General features: G+C 36.8%; 1 protein-coding gene across 2 annotated transcripts; it reads left to right on the forward strand.

Annotated features, from left to right (window-relative positions):
• The first annotated feature begins 801 nt into the window (after nt 1-801).
• LOC132040716 (probable inactive ATP-dependent zinc metalloprotease FTSHI 2, chloroplastic) lies at nt 802-10,559 on the forward strand. Of its 2 annotated transcripts, XM_059431381.1 has the most exons (11): nt 802-2,276; nt 3,569-3,741; nt 4,084-4,185; nt 4,281-4,445; nt 4,560-4,700; nt 5,192-5,350; nt 6,497-6,582; nt 6,872-6,950; nt 9,175-9,297; nt 9,586-9,642; nt 9,791-10,559. In XM_059431381.1, exons 1-11 carry the CDS (start codon nt 971-973, stop codon nt 9,995-9,997), a joined length of 2,598 nt encoding a protein of 865 aa, XP_059287364.1. In that variant the 5' UTR covers nt 802-970; the 3' UTR covers nt 9,998-10,559. The 2 variants fall into 2 exon arrangements, with proteins under 2 accessions (XP_059287364.1, XP_059287365.1); XM_059431382.1 differs by lacking the exon at nt 9,175-9,297.
• Nucleotides 10,560-18,228: the final 7,669 nt, after the last annotated feature.

An 18,228-nucleotide genomic window follows, 5' to 3' on the forward strand; every position in this document is an offset into this window, starting at 1 on the left:
ACAATTCACTTTTACAACGAAGAATACCCAAACCTTTGCTGGAGTCACTTTGAGAAAGATTACCTTACAACCCTACGTTTTCATTCAAAAATCATGTTAAGAATCATGGGTTTAATGCTAGGATTGATTAATAATGTTAAAGATGTTGAAGACTTGGAGGGAAGATTTTCGTCCTTAGGGTTTATGAGAATGTGAATAAATGATAAAATTAACTGAACCCACTTTATATATACACTCCTGGAGGCGGGTGAAATACGCCCAGAAATACGGACCGTATTTCAAAATGCGGGCCGTATTCTGTGGCCGTATTTTACATTAACAAAACAGTGGACCCCATAAGAGGCGAGTGAAATACGCCTAAGGAATACGGGCCGTATTTCAAAATACGGACCGTATTCTTTGGCCGTATTTTACGTTAGCAAAAAACAGTGGAGTCCCGCTTCTCCAAGACGCTTTCATACTTAACTCGAATTTACAGAGTGTTACACTTTGTTGGGAATCGCCCCAGAATCTCTGGTTTCAATGACCAACGAATAAGGTACTTTGGCCCACAAATTTCATTAAATGCAAAGGAGGACAAAAATTAAAGACCAGCAATTTGAGGGTCAAAAATTAAAGACCAGTCCATACGAAGAACAATCCGCGCAAAAAAATTGTTTTGCAATTGCATGTCCGAAAAGTGGCCATACCATGTTATTTTCCTAGTGGGCTTTCATTATTGGGCTATCAGAAAAGCCCAAAAAGAAATATGCCTGGCCAACTTCATTGTTCCTACTATTAACTTAAGTATAAGTATTACGTTTATTGCAGACATTCATTGGTGATTTTGGTGTATGTTTCTGGATAATTCTCACCCTGAAGCTGTTTGATAAAATGCCTAAGAGAAGTCTCAATTCGAAATTCAAATTCTTGAAGACCTCTACAATGTAATTATCGTAAACCCTTTATTTAAATTCTCTTTTTCAATCTCATGGCCTGTAATTGCATTCTCAATTCTCCATTTTTGCCTTCTTTTTCCCAAATTAACAAACCCCATTATCCCAAAAATAGAATTCCAGTAATCATTTCTTGTAATTCTGAAAGATCAAGAAATGAACAAGACAAGAAAACTAAGTTTAATCAATTGGGTTTACTTAATATTTCTGTTACACTTACTGTAATATCAACTTCACTTGTTGCAAGACCTGCAAATGCAGCAAAGGTATCCGAAAAGAGGAAAAAAAGTGAAGCTTTAACACCACAAGAGTTGAAAAAATGGTCACAAGGTTTACCAATTGTGAGTAATAGGTTACCTTATACAGAAATATTGGATTTGAAAAGAGAAGGGAAACTTAAGCATATAATTAAACCACCTAATGTAGGTTTAAAACAACGTCCCGAGGTAGTTTTAGCTGTTTTAGAGGATTCTAAGGTTGTTAGAATTGTGTTACCTTCTGTTGAAAGTGATCCAAGATTTTGGACTGAATGGGATGATTTAAAAGTTGATGGACTTTGTATGAATGCTTATACTCCACCATTGAAAAAACCCGAGATTCCATCGCCTTATTTGGGGTTCTTGTTGAATATTCAAGGTTGGTTGTTTACTTTTGGGAAGCCCAAGCCACAGTCGAAAAAGGCGTTGGAGTTGAAGAGGGTGAGAGAAGAATTGAAGAAGAGGCGAAACCAGGAGTTGACGAAGATGCGGAACGAGAGGGAGAGGATGGAGAAGGCGATAAAAACGCAGAAGAAAATGGAAGAGAGGAAAAAGAAGAGAGAGTTGAAGAGAATGAGGTATGAGGAGTCGTTGCGTCAAGCGAGTAAAAGTTCTCAGGATATGGCAAGAATGTGGGAAGGTTTAGCTAGTGATACGAATGTTTCCACTGCTCTTGGATTGGTATTCTTCTACATATTTTATAGAACTGTTGTATTTAGCTATAGGAGGCAGAAAAAGGATTATGACGATAGGTTGAAGATAGAGAAAGCAGATGCTGAGGAGAAAAAGAAGATGAGGGAATTGGAGAGGGAAATGGAAGGGATTGAGGGTATTGATGATGACGACGAGGAAGGAAAAAAAGGGGAGGATAATCCTTATATGAAGATGGCTATGCAATTCATGAAGTCAGGTGCTCGTGTTCGAAGAGCACGTAATAAGAAACTTCCCCAGTATTTAGAGAGAGGTGTCGATGTTAAGTTCACTGATGTTGCTGGGCTTGGAAAAATTAGGGAGGAGCTTGAGGAAATTGTTAAGTTCTTCACCCACGGGGAGATGTATCGCAGGCGAGGAGTCAAAATACCAGGTCAGATATATGCATATATTGATTTTTTTAGGAGTCTTCTTTAATGTTGTTTCCTATTTGAGTTTATTGTTTGATCCATATTTTCTTTGAATAGGAAAGTCTGTTTCTTTCTATTTCAGATCAGCATGAATTAAGCCATCACATCAATTACTCTGGATATGTTAGTTATTAGTTCTCCGAACTAGTGTATTTTTTTTTTTTTCCGATGACATGGGAACCCGCAGCCGCTACTCTTGTGTGTGCACAGGGTAAACCTAGCTCTTGTATTCCTGCACTATACAGTCATTTCCTGATGAAATCGTGTGTTTAAGTGGATAAAATAGACAAAATGTTATAGGCTTCTTCCACTGTGATATTCCAGCATTAGCAGGTCCAAGGCCCTTTAATCCATTACTAGCTTGGTTACCTATGTCTCTTTCTTTTCGAGGGAGGTTGGCTATTGTTCCGTCCTTTGTCAGTAGAGACTTCCTATCTCCAAATCCCCTGAAAACAATAACAACGGCAAATATCACCAGTCTATGTAACATTTGAAGTGCAAATATCACATGCAAGAATAGAACTCTTTCTGACTTAAATATAACATAATATGTTCGACATCTGCTTCTGTAATTTTAGCAGAAAGAACCTCTCTGTCTGTCTGTCTCTCTCCCCTCAAAGTTTTTGATTACTGATTCTTGTTGTTATTCATTACATCAATTTATACGAATAGCGTTGCCATGTTACTGTGCCAGGTACTTTTTCTGAACCGAGGGTCTACTGGAAACAACCTCTCTACCTCACAAAGGTAGAGGTAAGGTCTGCGTGCATCCTACCCTCCCCAGACGCCACTTGTGGGACCACACTGGGTTTGTTGTTGTTGTAGCGTTGGCAGTGTGTACTTTGCTGCATTTTTATAGTTAAAACTATTTCCTTGCAATTATCTTCTCTTTTCCGGTTCTTTCCTCCATTATTAACTTTCAATTAATGACAACATTGTGAGGCGTAAGATTTACTATGCTCCTGGGTACTTCCATTCTTAAAAAAAAGATTTACTATGCACCTGTCTTTTTTTTATTTTTTTTTTTTATTTTAAATAATGTGGTGTTCGGACTGGCTTGCATGCACCTTGACCATTCCACTGGGCACCTGCTACCTCCCACTAGAAAAAATACCGGGCAACTCTTATGCTCCTGTCTGTTTCACTTCGCTGATGATTCTCTCAGCTTTTTTGCCTTCTTGTTTGGAACATTAGCTTGGGCCTGCTTTATTCTTGTCTTAAATCATTATGTATCTATTGAACAATGCTCTTTCAGGGGGGATACTGCTTTGTGGTCCACCTGGAGTGGGGAAGACTTTGTTAGCAAAGGCGGTGGCTGGTGAGGCAGGGGTGAATTTCTTCTCCATTTCTGCGTCTCAGTTTGTTGAGATATATGTTGGTGTTGGTGCTTCTCGTGTTCGAGCACTCTACCAAGAGGCGAGGGAGAATGTAAGTCGATTGTCTATCTTCTTTCCTATGCATGCCATCGTGCAGAGTCATTTGTTTGTAAGCGCTTGGTGTTATAGTCTGCTACTTTTATTCACCTATGCTGTTGATTAAGATTCTGCCATTTCCCTCCTATTCTAAGTGAATTGTTTGCTTTTGTCTTTTCATATTGCAAACACAGCTAGTTTGGCATTGACTAGTAGTTGATTGCTTGATTGATTGTTGCTAGTGGGTTGCTTCATAAGTCTTGTTTCTAAATCTTGTCAAGCCATTTTTTCTTTTACGTAGAGTGCTTTTATATGTAACTTATAAAGTGTATGAACATTATTATGTGGTTTGGCATAGGCCCCGTCAGTGGTGTTCATTGATGAGCTGGATGCAGTTGGCAGAGAACGTGGTTTGATCAAAGGCTCAGGTGGACAAGAACGTGATGCGACTTTGAATCAGGTTTCCTTGGCATTTTGCACTAATGAGAAACTGCCACTTCATCTTATTGAGATCTCAGGCTACATTGATTTAGAATGTTCCCCTTTTTTCTTCAGCTTCTTGTATGCTTGGATGGTTTTGAAGGCAAAGGTGAAGTCATCACTATTGCTTCTACAAATAGACCAGACATATTAGACCCAGCACTTGTTCGACCAGGGCGGTTTGATCGAAAGATATACATCCCAAAACCTGGCCTCATTGGACGAATAGAAATTCTTAAGGTGCAAGTTGCATATGTAATTTGTCTGTTCAAAAGCTTAATCACTTTAACATCTTAGTAAGGTTGTTATGTATTTTGCTTCTTGCTTTTCTTACATCTCATTTCCTTGGATTAGGTGCATGCTCGTAAGAAGCCTATGGCTCCTGATGTGGACTATATGGCTGTTGCCAGTATGACTGATGGAATGGTTGGTGCAGAGTTGGCCAACATTGTTGAGGTTGCTGCTATTAATATGATGCGCGATTCAAGAGTTGAGGTAATAGCTTTTGGGTTCAGACTGAGTCAAAAAGAATTCTAACCTAGTAATTAAGCAATATATGTGGTAGTAGTTGTTATTGACTGTACAGATAGACTTTTTGGCATAGTCTTTAAGCAGCATGACGTCTTCTTAGATCTGAGCTCTTATTTATTACACAGTCGACATGGGAAAAACTTTTTCGTTGTTGCTTTCAACATGATGCCCTTTTTAGGCTGAGAAGTGGGGATGTGCTGATATTGATTAATGGGTCTCGAAATGTGTTTAGATATCATTGTAGAGAACCTCTCCCCACTCAAAACAAAAAATGTATGCTGAAATTTGTCTTCTAGATTTATCATGACAAAGATGAAATTCTGGTCTTCATCCATCTCTGAAGTTTAGTACTCACCTAAGACGGGTCGTCCAGACCTGCACTTCACTTCTCCATGGTGCTCTTCTGCTATCAGACTCTGTAAACTTTGTATAACCTTAGAGTTTGGACTTGGCAGATTACAACTGACGACTTGATACAAGCTGCACAAATTGAAGAACGAGGAATGCTTGACCGGAAGGAGAGAAGCCCTGAGATGTGGAAGCAGGTGGCTATTAATGAAGCAGCAATGGCTGTGGTGGCAGTGAACTTCCCAGATCTTAGAAATATTGAGTTTGTAATGCTCTTTACGCTCCTCTACATTGTTTACTGTCTGCTTTTTTATTCTAATCTTCCTGATATCTGCTTTCTCATTGTTGTTGTATGGTATGACATTTTGGTGAAGTATCTTCATTGTGTTAGGCAATCATGTTCATGTTTACCCTACTGCTTCGCTTTCCACTCGGTTCACTTTTCATTTGTACCCAAATGTGCATTTGTTTTTACCAGATGCGTGTATCATAGCTATGATAAAGCTAATGATCTGATGTACTGCTTGGATTTCTGTCTTGGGATAACTCCTTGCGAACCTGTACGGAATTCTGGCACTTTTTCCTATTTATTCAGTGTTGGTGGTGTATCATGTCATTATATTACCTTGTCAAGAATTAGCAAGCTCTGATGTTATGTTTACTTTTTAGATATTAGAACTTTGAGAGAAGTGCAAAGTGTCATTGCTATCATCTTGCATGCTATAGATGCCTGTTTGAATGATTGATGAAGTAGTTGAAATCATGCTCAAATGTTAAATTTATTATATTTGTTCCCTATACAATGTGTGTGGACATGAGTTTAAATTTTACATTAATAACTAAAATCTCAATCTGATTTAACCATGTGTTAAAGGAAAGCAATACCCGTGTAGTAGAATACAACTTGTTAGGAAGGAGCTTTAGAGTGGAATTTGGTCAGTTAGGAGAGACTTCAGGAAAGATCAACCCGGTGGATTTCTCATCCTCTATTATGAAAATATCAATGTAATTTAACCATGTCTTAAATAAAATAAGCTGTATGTATCCCTGTAATAGAATATGACTTGTCACGAACAAGCTTTGGAGTGGATTGACTGCTGGTACCAGTAGCCAAAAAAAACTTGGGTTAGTTAGGAGAAATTTGATGAAAGAGCAATCAGTCTTTGTCCTTCTTCCTGAATTCTGATTTCTCATGCCTTTTGCTTGACAAAATACAAAAAAAAGACTCTTGCCATTTGCAAAATACGAAAAAAAGACTCTTGCCATTTGCTAATGCAAGTATCTTTTTCTTGTTCTTCCAAAAGGCGTTGAGTTCTTATTTGCATCCTTCTCAAAAAAGTTGTTATCAGCGTCATTACTTCATAGTGCCTTTTATGATATGCTGTTTTTTGTTAATGTTTCTTTTTGTGAAGCTCACTATTGCTTCAAGGGCTGGGAGGGAGCTGGGTTATGTGCGGATGAAAATGGATCATGTCAAATTTAGCGAAGGAATGCTGAGGCACGGTTTCTATCCCCTTCATCTTGCACTTATCTTTCTGATTTATGCTCTTAATATTTTTTTTGGGGAAATGCAACAAGATATGCTAGTGTATATGTAATGGAAGAAGCGAGGGTATTTCAAACTTCTACTCATGTATTACCTTAAGTGATATGAAGAAACATATCTGTAGACCCCACATACACAAAGTATTTGCTTTTTGAAATACCTCACTGTCTGTTGTCAGAGAAAAAATTTCCAGATTATAGGCATCTTCGCATGTGTAACTTTTGACTTCATTTAAATGCAGCCGACAATCGCTCTTGGATCACATCACTGTTCAGCTAGCACCACGTGCTGCTGATGAGCTGTGGTATGGAGAGCATCAGGTAAGATATGCAGAAATTTTTAAGTTTTAGTTTTGCATCATCTGTCACCTACAGAAGCGTGTCTAGATCTAGCATTAAAAAGATACGGGTTCAATTGAATTACCCATAACTTTCGACGCGGAACATAAATTTATGTGTAAAAAATTACTGAAAGTGTAATACATACTCCCTCCGTGGCTGTATCATCTTATAAAGTTAAATATCTTCTTAATATAGAAAGGGGGCAATCTTTTTGGGACAGACTAAAAAGGAAAGGAGGACAATTTTTTCGGGACAGAGGGAGTATTAGATATGAACCATAACTTCAAAAATATAATGGGTTCAATGCTAAGAATTTTTTGATTGAACCCATAGAGTTTTAATCCTGGATCTGCCTCTGGAGTGTTTAAATAGCTTGAAAATGATCCATGTTGCTTTTGTTGGAGTCTTAAAGATTATTCTGAGGTGTAGCCTAATAGGTATCATGATGAAATTCCATAGCCATTGGGGCACAAACACAAATCTCGTGCCCAACATGGAATAGACATACAAACATAAATATGCACGAGGCACATTGCATGTAGTTTTGGAACAAATTTATTGATAAACTATGTAATTTAGCCTAATTAACCCGGAGACAGATTACTGGGCAAACGTTTCTTCTGCATATTTGGAGAGATGTTTTAAATGTCAGTTGAGTATGCTAAATGATCAATGAGACATAATATTAATATCCCATTTGTAGGAAATGACGGCGAAAGATACATTTGTGGTTTAGACCTTCAAGGTTGGATTTTTTAAGTAAAGAAGAGAAGAGCAAGAAGAATATAAGGTGGATCAGTGGGTTGTTCCCAAATTCTTTCGAGGATACATTTAACATTTTCCACTTTCATATTCTAGATAGAAATAAGTGATTTTTTTTGCTTTCCCACCCGGTGTCGAGTACCCGCTTTGGGCCCCAACTAATCTGGATTCGTGCCGTGTAAGGCCCATGAAGTTGGGAAGCGCTCCTTACCAGGATTTTTCCATTCTCAGGGCATCCTATCCTTCTCACCACAACCCTTAGTGGTGAAAATAAGAAATATGGTGTTCTCAGCAAATTCTCATCCAAAAATTTGGATTTTCTAAAAAAAGGTGGAGAATTAATTCTGAACCATCTTCATCAAATCAATCAGTTACACCTAAATCAAAAAATTGATCGATTATATGAATCGTCTGGATTCTTTCTGCTCTATTCAGACCAATTACAACCATCCTCATTAGGTTCTAATTCTAGCTCTTAAAGTAAAAGAAAGATGATGCCTCTTATCTTCTCATTTGCCACTGTTGGAGAAAAAACTAGCACTCCCCAAGTCTAACCCAATACCACCACAAGCAGTGCCACTTTCTCAATGAGAAATCCCGAATATGTTATACATAAAGTTATCTAACATGGATCTGTTTCATGCCAACTTATTTGAACCTGAGGTGTGCTTTGTGATATTATCATGGAAACCATGCTGCTTTGGAATTTGACCACACCCCAATGTTAATGCACAGATGTTCACACATATTCCACTTGTCCCAACTACCCACCCATTGAGTGCCTGTTCATTCTGGGTGTCAACTTGTACTATTGCACATGAAATGTTTCACTTGCCCTTCACATATTCCAAGTTCCAACTTTTTGCTTTTACTTTGCATAAAAAGAAGTTATAGTAGCATATGATTGGCTCGTTCCTTTATTTTTCCTGTTCTAATGCGAACCTATAGGAGCATATGCGTTTTAATCATATTTACTATTTTAAACATGTCATCCAGAGGATTTTTACTCTTTCCGTTTCTGCTTTGAAAGGCTCTGAGGATACTGTATGGAAAAGATTTCTGAACAGCTGCCAAATGTCTCTTACTAGTATCAGAGACGTGTTAGATTAACATATGAATTATTAGACCTGTCTATGTAGATGTATGGGCCGGTGTTCTTTGTGTGTACTTACCGTGTATAATGTTAACACCAAACTTTTAGAAGTTTCCATGTATTACTTATTGGGATCTCTATGCCTACCCCCACGCTTACCCTTTCCAGGTCAATAGTTACCATAATATCTTAATCTAGCACCTTGAATAATAGCATTGAACACAGTATTTTTATCGGACTGTAACCTAGGAAGTTAATATGCTTTCTCATGACAGAAAGTCCATTTGGACGATAATTCATCACTAATTTGGACGATAATTCATCACTAATACATATAAAATATTTCAGTTCAGTACGATATGGGCAGAGACTGCAGATAACGCAAGATCGGCGGCTCGGACTTTTGTTCTTGGAGGTTTATCTGATAAACATTATGGTTTGTCTGACTTCTGGGTAGCAGATAGGATAAATGTAAGATTTCACTATCTGCACTCCTAACTTTAGTTATTTAACTGTTTCGCCTTCCCCAATTCATCTAGGTTTTAAAGTTAATTTTTAGCAAAAGTATATATCTTCCTCCTTCCAGATACTTCATTGGTATGCAGCTCCTAGAGTTTCAAATATGCTATTAAAATAAAATAAAATATCCTATCTCTTTTCTTTTGGGTTGCACTCCCTTGGTGCTTCACTCCATCTGTATTTTCTACATTGATGTGTTTTGCGTGCCACCTGAATTCCAAAATATATTGTACTTGTCAGGACATTGACACAGAGGCACTTCGCATCTTACAGATGTGCTATGATCGTGCAAAAGAGGTATCAGTAGAACTCATTCTTCCTCTCTACACCCTGATCTAAGTGGGAAAAAAAAAAAAAAAAAAAAAGACACTGTGAGTTACGAAATTGCATGCTGCTTAGGTTTTGCTTAGGTTTTCATTAATGCAATCTTGAACTGCCTGTACAGATTCTTCATCAGAACCGGAACCTTATGGATGCAGTCGTTGACATACTAGTTGAGAAGAAAAGTCTTACTAAGGATGGATTCTTTAAATTAGTTGACCTACATGGGTCCATTCAACCAATGCCTCCCAGTGTAGTCGATCTCAGGTCTGCTAAACGCTTGGAGTTCCAGAATACGCTCGCAAATCAAAAGGAAGTTGTTTCGCAATGACACAATTGAGTAAGGTATATGGGATTGTGAGGTGATCAACTGATCATTATGTAACCATGAGCTGCTTTGTTCTTTTAGTTTTCTCCTGGAAACATGTTCTCCGCTTTCAGTGGTTGGTGCGAAGGGTGTTTTTTGGCTACTGGGGCTCGAGCAACTACAATATTTTTCCATCTAGTTTGCAGGGTAAGACTTCCTTCGATCTAATTTTGTCTTGAAGATCCTATTGAAGTGGTACAGTTGTGGAAGGAGAGTCTGCTACCTCCGATTGGATAGAGTAGAGAGTGCAAAAGCTTTCTGAATGTGTTTGAAGCTTTCGATCTCAAATGATAATCTGGGAACTATGAAGCTATAAATTGTGTACCAAATGGAGTGAACTCAATTTTTTTATTTCATTTTTCTTCCTTGGGTGGTGGTGGTGTTCATTTAGCTGATTTTCCCTATTCCAATTTGATGTAGATTGCAGAAAGGATACTGTACCGGAATAATAGGTCACACATAATATTTTTTTTATATGTTGCATAATATTTTCATTAAAATAAACTGTATAAGACTCTGCGAGCAAGCTGATTTAAACACCATCATTATGTAGAAAATTGCTGCCTAATCTTAACTATGAAAATGCTAGCACTGTGATTAATATGGCCACTCGTAAATTGTATACTCATCATTGCCTTTGTTCTATAGTTAATTGTTGCCAATTTTCATATTAATTTATAATTTAATCCTGATAAATTAGTACTACAATTTACTGTAGTTACAGGGTGCGATTAAGTTTTTACTCAAAGCATACATTCGTTTTCCTTTTCTTTTGTCAATCTTTGGTTAGTGCTGATTGTCCTCTTCGTTCTTTCCTTGCAGCTTCGGTGCCATGTTCTGTTCTTTAGTATGGTTATATGAGTTGGAACTCGAAGATGGATTTAAAATTTTAAATCAACTTATTAGACACTATTTTTGTTTTTGTGACAAATGATTTATTTCCTTTTTCCAATTTTCTGATTTTTCTAATAAGCATTCTGTCAACTTCTCTTCACTTCCGCTAGTTTGGTCAGCCTAGGGTTTAAAACAAACAACTTATTTAATTGAAGCCTAAATGTACTTAATTGGAAAATACATAGATCAAAATTAGAACTAAGCAATAACTGAAGGACCAAAATCGCTATTTAACTAACTGTATTAATTTAAATGTTGTTGGAGCGTGAGGGCTTAAGACAATGAATCCGTTTGCTCCTGTTGTCACCTGCCGAGAATGCAAACACACTCATGCGGGGACTTTGAGAAGTGAGTGTGACTATTTGAAGTAGTTGAAACATATAGTTCAAGCAAGAAAATCTTCGGTATAAGATACATAGCTCCTTCAACTTGTCAGTAAATTTTTATTCATACACTCAAATTATAACATATTTCAATTAAACACCCGAACACGCTGATAAAATATTTGTATTACACCTTATACTCGGTTTTTGAAAAGGCTTCCACATGTGTTCCAAAATGCCCATTACTTAAACAAGTTAACAACTTAAATGTGTTACCTCCTTTCATTATTCATATTAGCCTCAACAAGCTATAAAACCCTGAGCATGTTCTAATTGAGGATGATCTACATAATTAAAGAAAGTGACATATTTTATGTGGTTAATTTGTCTATATAATGAGCGCTTAAGAATATGCGTAGAAATTTTTTCAAAATTTGAGTCGAAAATATCTACTAAGAATACTTTATCATATGTTCAGATACCCAATTCACCAAAATCTTTTTATTAAGGTAGGGATGAAGATGGATTTCTGTTTCAGTAATCTCACACATCATTGCAAGGAGAAAACGTGTGTTGACCACCACCTCCCAAGTTCTTTTCTTCTACTTGTTTCCCCAAAAACCACCAACTACTAAGTAGAACGTTTGGTACATTATTAAGCATCAAATTGAGTCTTGGAAAAAGAAAACCACTATTCATTAGTTAACTCAACGTCAATACTAAATGCTATTGATTTGACTGTTGACAGTTCATAATGCTGCGAGGCCGACCAATTCAATTCAATTTTGTTCTATATTACGTACTCTTCTAAAGTTCCTGTAACTCTTTGAAAATGACATTATTCAATAACTAAAATGATAAAGAGTAAGGAGTCCGGAACCAAAATGCCCCAAAAAAAACTATTTTGAACTAAAATACCTCAACAAAAAAAAAAAAAGTTACAAAACTACCTTTAGCGCAGTATTTTACTGCGCTAAAGCACTTAACCGTAACGGAGCCGTTAAGTGCTTTAGCGCAGTAAAATACTGCGCTATAGCAATTCCTCTCTCTCCTATAGCGCAGTATTTTACTGCGCTATAGCGCTCCACTTTAAACCCATCGGGTTCCACCACTGGTCCCTCCATTGGAGGCGAAACCGAGGTGGTCCCCACATCCAAAAACGTCATTTTCTATTAAATTTCGTCCGTGAAAGTTTAGATTCTCGGTATATTTAAATCAAGGAGCAAGATTCTAAGTTCGAATTTTGGGAAAAAGTGGCGTACAACTCGATTAAAATAACTTTACAAAAAATCTTCGATTAAGGTTTTCTATTATGAACTTTTGTTATTATTTTGTTATATACATTATATTCTAAGCATGCTTAACATTTAACCCTTGCCATTTTCGAAAAAAAAAATAATTTTTTTTTGTTCTTGTTCAATTGAGCAGTGGCTTTTGCCACTGTTCCGAATTTTTTTTGTTTGTTTAATTCATTATTTGTTAAATGTTTATGAATTGTTAATTTGTTAAATGTTTATGAATTGTTAATTTGTTATATGTTTATGAGTTGTTAATTTGTTAATTATTTATGAATTGTTAATGAATTATTATTTTGTTAATTGATTATTTGTTAAATATTGATTATGAATTTATTAGTTGTTAAATATTGTTTATGAATTGAAAGAAGTTGATTGGTAATGAATTATTATGTTGTTAACACTTTGTTGGATGATTGTTATGTATTGTTTTGACATTTATCGTATTGTGTTGTATTGTATAGGGCCAAATCAGTGGTTACATAAAATAGGACCTTTCGTCATTACATAAAAATAAAATTAAAGTAACAATCAAAGCAAACATTGTATTTAAACTAACAACATAATATAATACAATAGGTAACAACCATCCAAACAAGTTGTAAATGATTATGAATTGTTAATCTATATAATTTTAAAAGCGTGAATATATATGTTAAATAAAAAAAGATTATCTTAAAAAGAATAGTTAAAGTTCTTCTTTTCATAAATACATAAACTAACAAAAAAAAATGTAAAGTTTGTATGAAAATATGTGGTCAACGAATATACTTTTTTAGTTTAATTTTATCGTAGTTGTGTTGGCTATTTGGTCAACTAAAAATATATCACATATTCAAAATAGAGTTCTAAACAAATATTACTGCTGAATTTCGATTCCCAAACTAATTAACTTAACACGTCTTTGCTATCACATAATTCAAAAGTAATTAACTTTTTGCCATCACATATGTGTTCTTACTGTCACATATTAAATTTACTGCATATCTCATGTTAATTATTCACAAGATATAATACTACAAAATTCACATATTCCCTACAAATTATTAATTAGTTAATATAATTTATCTTTCATTTCAAGAATAATGACTAATTTAGTTTGTACGGAGGACTCTTTCATGGATCCGAATGTTCCCCCGGGCCCGATGTTCCCCGGGGCGATGATCACCGGGGCCCGTTATTCACCGGGGCACTGGCGATAGATCGGTATTGTCTTTGCAAGACAATCATAGGTCGGACTTATTATGGGCGTACTATAGGGATATCTACTAGGCTCCGTCCCCGTAGGCTGCAGAGAGCGTGGACTCTTTTACTCGAGCACCCCCCACACCCTCGCGTCTTGGAGATATTGTTTCGGAGCGGCATCTACCGTTGCGTGTCCGTTGGTCGAGTACAGCATGATTGGGCGCTCATCACGGCCATGGTTGAGCGGTGGAGGCCAGAGACACATACCTTCCATCTTCGCACTAGTTTATAGAGATAAAACTGTCAAATAGCCGTATAATAGTTTTGTTGGTGGCAATATGGGATAAACCCCATATGGGATGTTTATGGAGTATTTTGGTGTTGAGAATATTATGATTAATGTTGGTATTGATGTTGTTGTTTTTGGTTCTTTGAATTACTTGTGTTTTGGGCTAGGCATATAAACATGGGAGATCTTTCGAAATTTAAGCGAGATTCTAGAAAGATTTATTTGAAGGACTAAGACAAGCATTGAGTAGTTAAAGTTAAGGCGACCAAAAAGGTATGTTAAGGCTAAACCCTTTCTTTCTAAAGGCATGATTCTTTCGTTATAAACCTTTGTGCCATATCCATAATATCCTTGCCTCCACAAATACTAGAAGCCTATGAATCTCATGATCCTTACGATGTTTTTGAGCTTATTCATGATCTTTGAGACTATTCTTTGTGATTCTCGCCTCTTAGTACTTGTTCTTTCGAGGTGAGATATAGCGACGACGATTCTATTTCTAATGCTATCTAAGTTCATGGTTCTCGAGACTCCCATGACATCGTCGACTTCACCTTAAGATAGTTGATCTTCTAATGAAGGATATAGCGATAATGATAATGGTAATGATGATGTTGATTTCAGTTATGTATTTTTATGTATATGTATGTATGCATTGTATCCCACTGATCAGTTAGGGATATCATCGAGTCCCGCAAGGGCCGAGTATGGATAACATCGAGTCCCGCAAGGGCCGAGTACGGATAACATCGAGTCCCGCATGGGCCGAGTACCGATAACACCGAGTCCCGAAAGGGCCGGGTACGGATATGACAGATGTATGTATAGTAAGTGTATATGAATGCATATGTATGTATGTTGTGTATGGATGTGTATGAAATGTTTTTCCTGTAGACGAGTAGTTTACATGACAGAGATCTTAAGAAGAGTACGAGGTATAATTACTTACTTCATCTTATGTTATCTTCATTACGATATCATACTACTATTCATGCCTTACATACTCGTACATTGCTCGCAAATGTACCGACGTCCCTGCCGTGGCCATTGCGTTCATGCCGCGAGTGTAGATAGACGCAGATGAGGATTTTTCATCGTAGGTTTGCCTTTAGGTACAAGTTTTGTTTGGTGAGCTCCACTTCTTCCGGAGCATTCGAGTACGAGTTGCGTATGTTTTTTTTTTTTTTTTTTTTTTTTTGACAAGAGGGTATGTCGGGGGGACCACGTCGAGAATACATACTTCGGTCATGTTTATAGAGCTTTGCGACGTTCTGTGTACTGACTTTTGTCATAATGTGACAATAGTAATGTCGGCATCATGGGTCTATTGTATATTTGCTTATGCATGATATTATGTTCATATTTAGCCTCTTGATCTTATTGTTTCCATTTGAGACACAAAGGATGTAAGTTATAAATTGGTTCGCTCGGTTCCTGCAAGGTGCTGGGTGCCAATCACGCCTTGCCAATGGTGGGGTGTGATATTCGGAACGATGGGTCCACGGGAGCGATCCGTTCGGGAGCATTCTCGTGACTGCCCGAGGAGGTGTCTTCTCATGAGACTACCGAGGCGCATGTAAGTTTTTTACTTAAAACTAATTTTATTCAATATGAGGTAAATATTTATTTAATTTTTATAACATTTACTTGGACTTCGAACGACATCTCGTCCGGGAGACTACCTCGTATTCACCACCGCCCTTCTCGAGCCTACAGACCTATCTCGGGGCCTACTCGGGCGCCGTTGACACGCGAGGTTTGAATAAATAAATAACGTTAATGTATTCAATATAAATAAGAAATGGTACTAATTATTATATACCTTGCAGGTTCATCCTTCGGCGCCTGAGGTGGCGACTCCCGACGAGAAAGAGGTCGAGTTTCCAGACCTAGCTCGGCTCGAGGTTACGAGCGTGCCGGCGGACTAGATCCCCGAAGAAGCACGTTGAAGGGGCGCAAGGGCTAGGGGAAGAGGAGATGATCATGACTTGGAGCGCTCGGTTATTAAGAGGAAAAAGGGCGATGGAGACGATGGCGAGGGCGGTGGGGATAGTATCAGCCTTAGGCCTAGGGATAGTCTCCGGCATACTACATGTGGGACCCATCCTCGATAGTGTATATACATTAGTGTTGTATAATTTATCATAAATATTATATATTTTTTGCATATTTATACATATTATCTTATTATCTTAGTCTTTATTATTGTTTATAGTTTCACATCCTAAATTGATAATGAAAAAATACGTGACACATTCGAAATAAAGTTAAGCATTAATTTAAAAATAAGACGAAACCCTAAAAGATAAATAACGTAAAGCTAATGACTACAAGTCTTCAAACAAAAAAAAATACTTCGAGCACTTTTCAACCACTAAAACGACAATCCAAAGTATTGCGCATTCTTGATGTATTGAGCCTATTTTATTAATTGTACAAATATAAATAGGGTTCTATATAAAATATTGAAGTTCCGGAGTCTCAAAGCATGATTAATATACGGTTAAACTACGTAAAAAGGAGTGAAAATGTAATAAGAGATTTGGTTTTGGAAAATGGCGGACGCTATAGCGCTTGATAAAATAATGCACTATAGATGAGAGACAAATTTCTATAGCGATATTTTCTTAGCTAAAGCACTCAACGGGCAATTCTTTGTTAAGTCTTATTGCGCTAAAGCACTTAACGGCTCCGTTACGGTTAAGTGCTTTAGCGCAGTATTAAAGGTAGTTTCGTAACATTTTTTTTTTTTGTTGGGGTATTTTGGTTCAAAATAATTTTTTGGGGGCATTTGGTTCCGGACTCAAAGAGTAAGCGGTCCGATGCAATTTGCTGAAAACATGCGCGGGGGTCGGAAAAGGGCGGACCACGAAGAGAGGATACGTATCAGCGGCTTACGCTTGCATTTCTAGAGAGGCTTTTAAAAAATTGAACTCCGTGACCTCAAGATCAACGTAAGCGAACTTTACAGGTTCTGCAAGAGAACCTCAAAATGATAAAGAGTATATGTCCTAATTACATCTTTTCGTAAAGGGAAGAATGCTCCACTAATTAGCAGTATGGTCAAATATGGAGAAAAAAATAAATAAATGCTCTCTTATTTTCTTCTAAAAACGTCAAACATTCTGAACCAAATTGAGTTTACAATAACGATTGATACTTGTAACAAGAGATATATAGTAGAAGATTATAGTCAATTAAGGCTTATTTCCCATGACAATGTTTTCCATTAGCTTTGTTTCCATGTATGACATGTCGCGGGTGAGAGTCTATAATTTGTCTATGGCAGACAGGAAGAGAACTATTGCACTAATTAAGGGTGTGTTTGGTGCGAAGATAAATGTTTTTCATGAAAAATATGTTCCTAGAAAATGTTTCTTGGAAATAAGTTTCTTACTTATTTTTTAGTATTTGGCAAGTAAGCGAAAAAATATATTGTCCCACGAACATTTATATGTAATCTAGCAAAACGCAATAGGGTGAAGAGTGTGGGTATGGGGGTGGCGGGGGTGGAATGGGGAGAAGACAATGAACTTGAAATGTCACTTATGAAATTTGTTTTTTCTACTTCCATGAAGGAAGTCATTTTCCTCATTTTTAAGGAACTTGTTTTTCTAGAAAAAATATTTTCAAAAACATTTTGGACAGCCAAACATGAAAAATTTAAAAAACATTTTCCTCTAAACAAATCACATCATAAATCTATTTCATTTTGAACTTTTGCAATGCTGACAATCCCTCTTGTTGTTATCAATTAGTAATAGCGTAGACAGGTATTGCTTACTCTCAATAGATAATATATATAGTGGGTCATTTGTTATCGGGGCGGACACATGCTATCAGTAATGCGGTTCACTTGAACTCAATATGTTAATATGATTCATATATATACATGAAAATCAATTAAAATTTCAATAAGCCTTATATGTATTTCTAACTTTAAAAGTACAATTAAATTTTTTATTATCTAAAGTCATCAAATTTAAATCATAAATCCGTCTTTGTTAGGTTGGAAAGATGATGTAGCCGAAAGTGATGCCAGGGATTGCATGGAGATCTCACGACAATCATTCTCCAGGACTCGTTGAGTGATGTAAAATTTACTGCGCAAGCAATCTAAATTCTAAATAATTTTAAAGCAATTGAGAATAAGTATGATCCACATGTCCGTACACCACGATTCTTCTTGGTTATAAAGTGTGGACACTA

The sequence above is a fragment of the Lycium ferocissimum genome, chromosome 12 (genome assembly GCF_029784015.1).
Source record: "Lycium ferocissimum isolate CSIRO_LF1 chromosome 12, AGI_CSIRO_Lferr_CH_V1, whole genome shotgun sequence".
In the NCBI taxonomy this organism is placed as follows: domain Eukaryota; kingdom Viridiplantae; phylum Streptophyta; class Magnoliopsida; order Solanales; family Solanaceae; genus Lycium; species Lycium ferocissimum.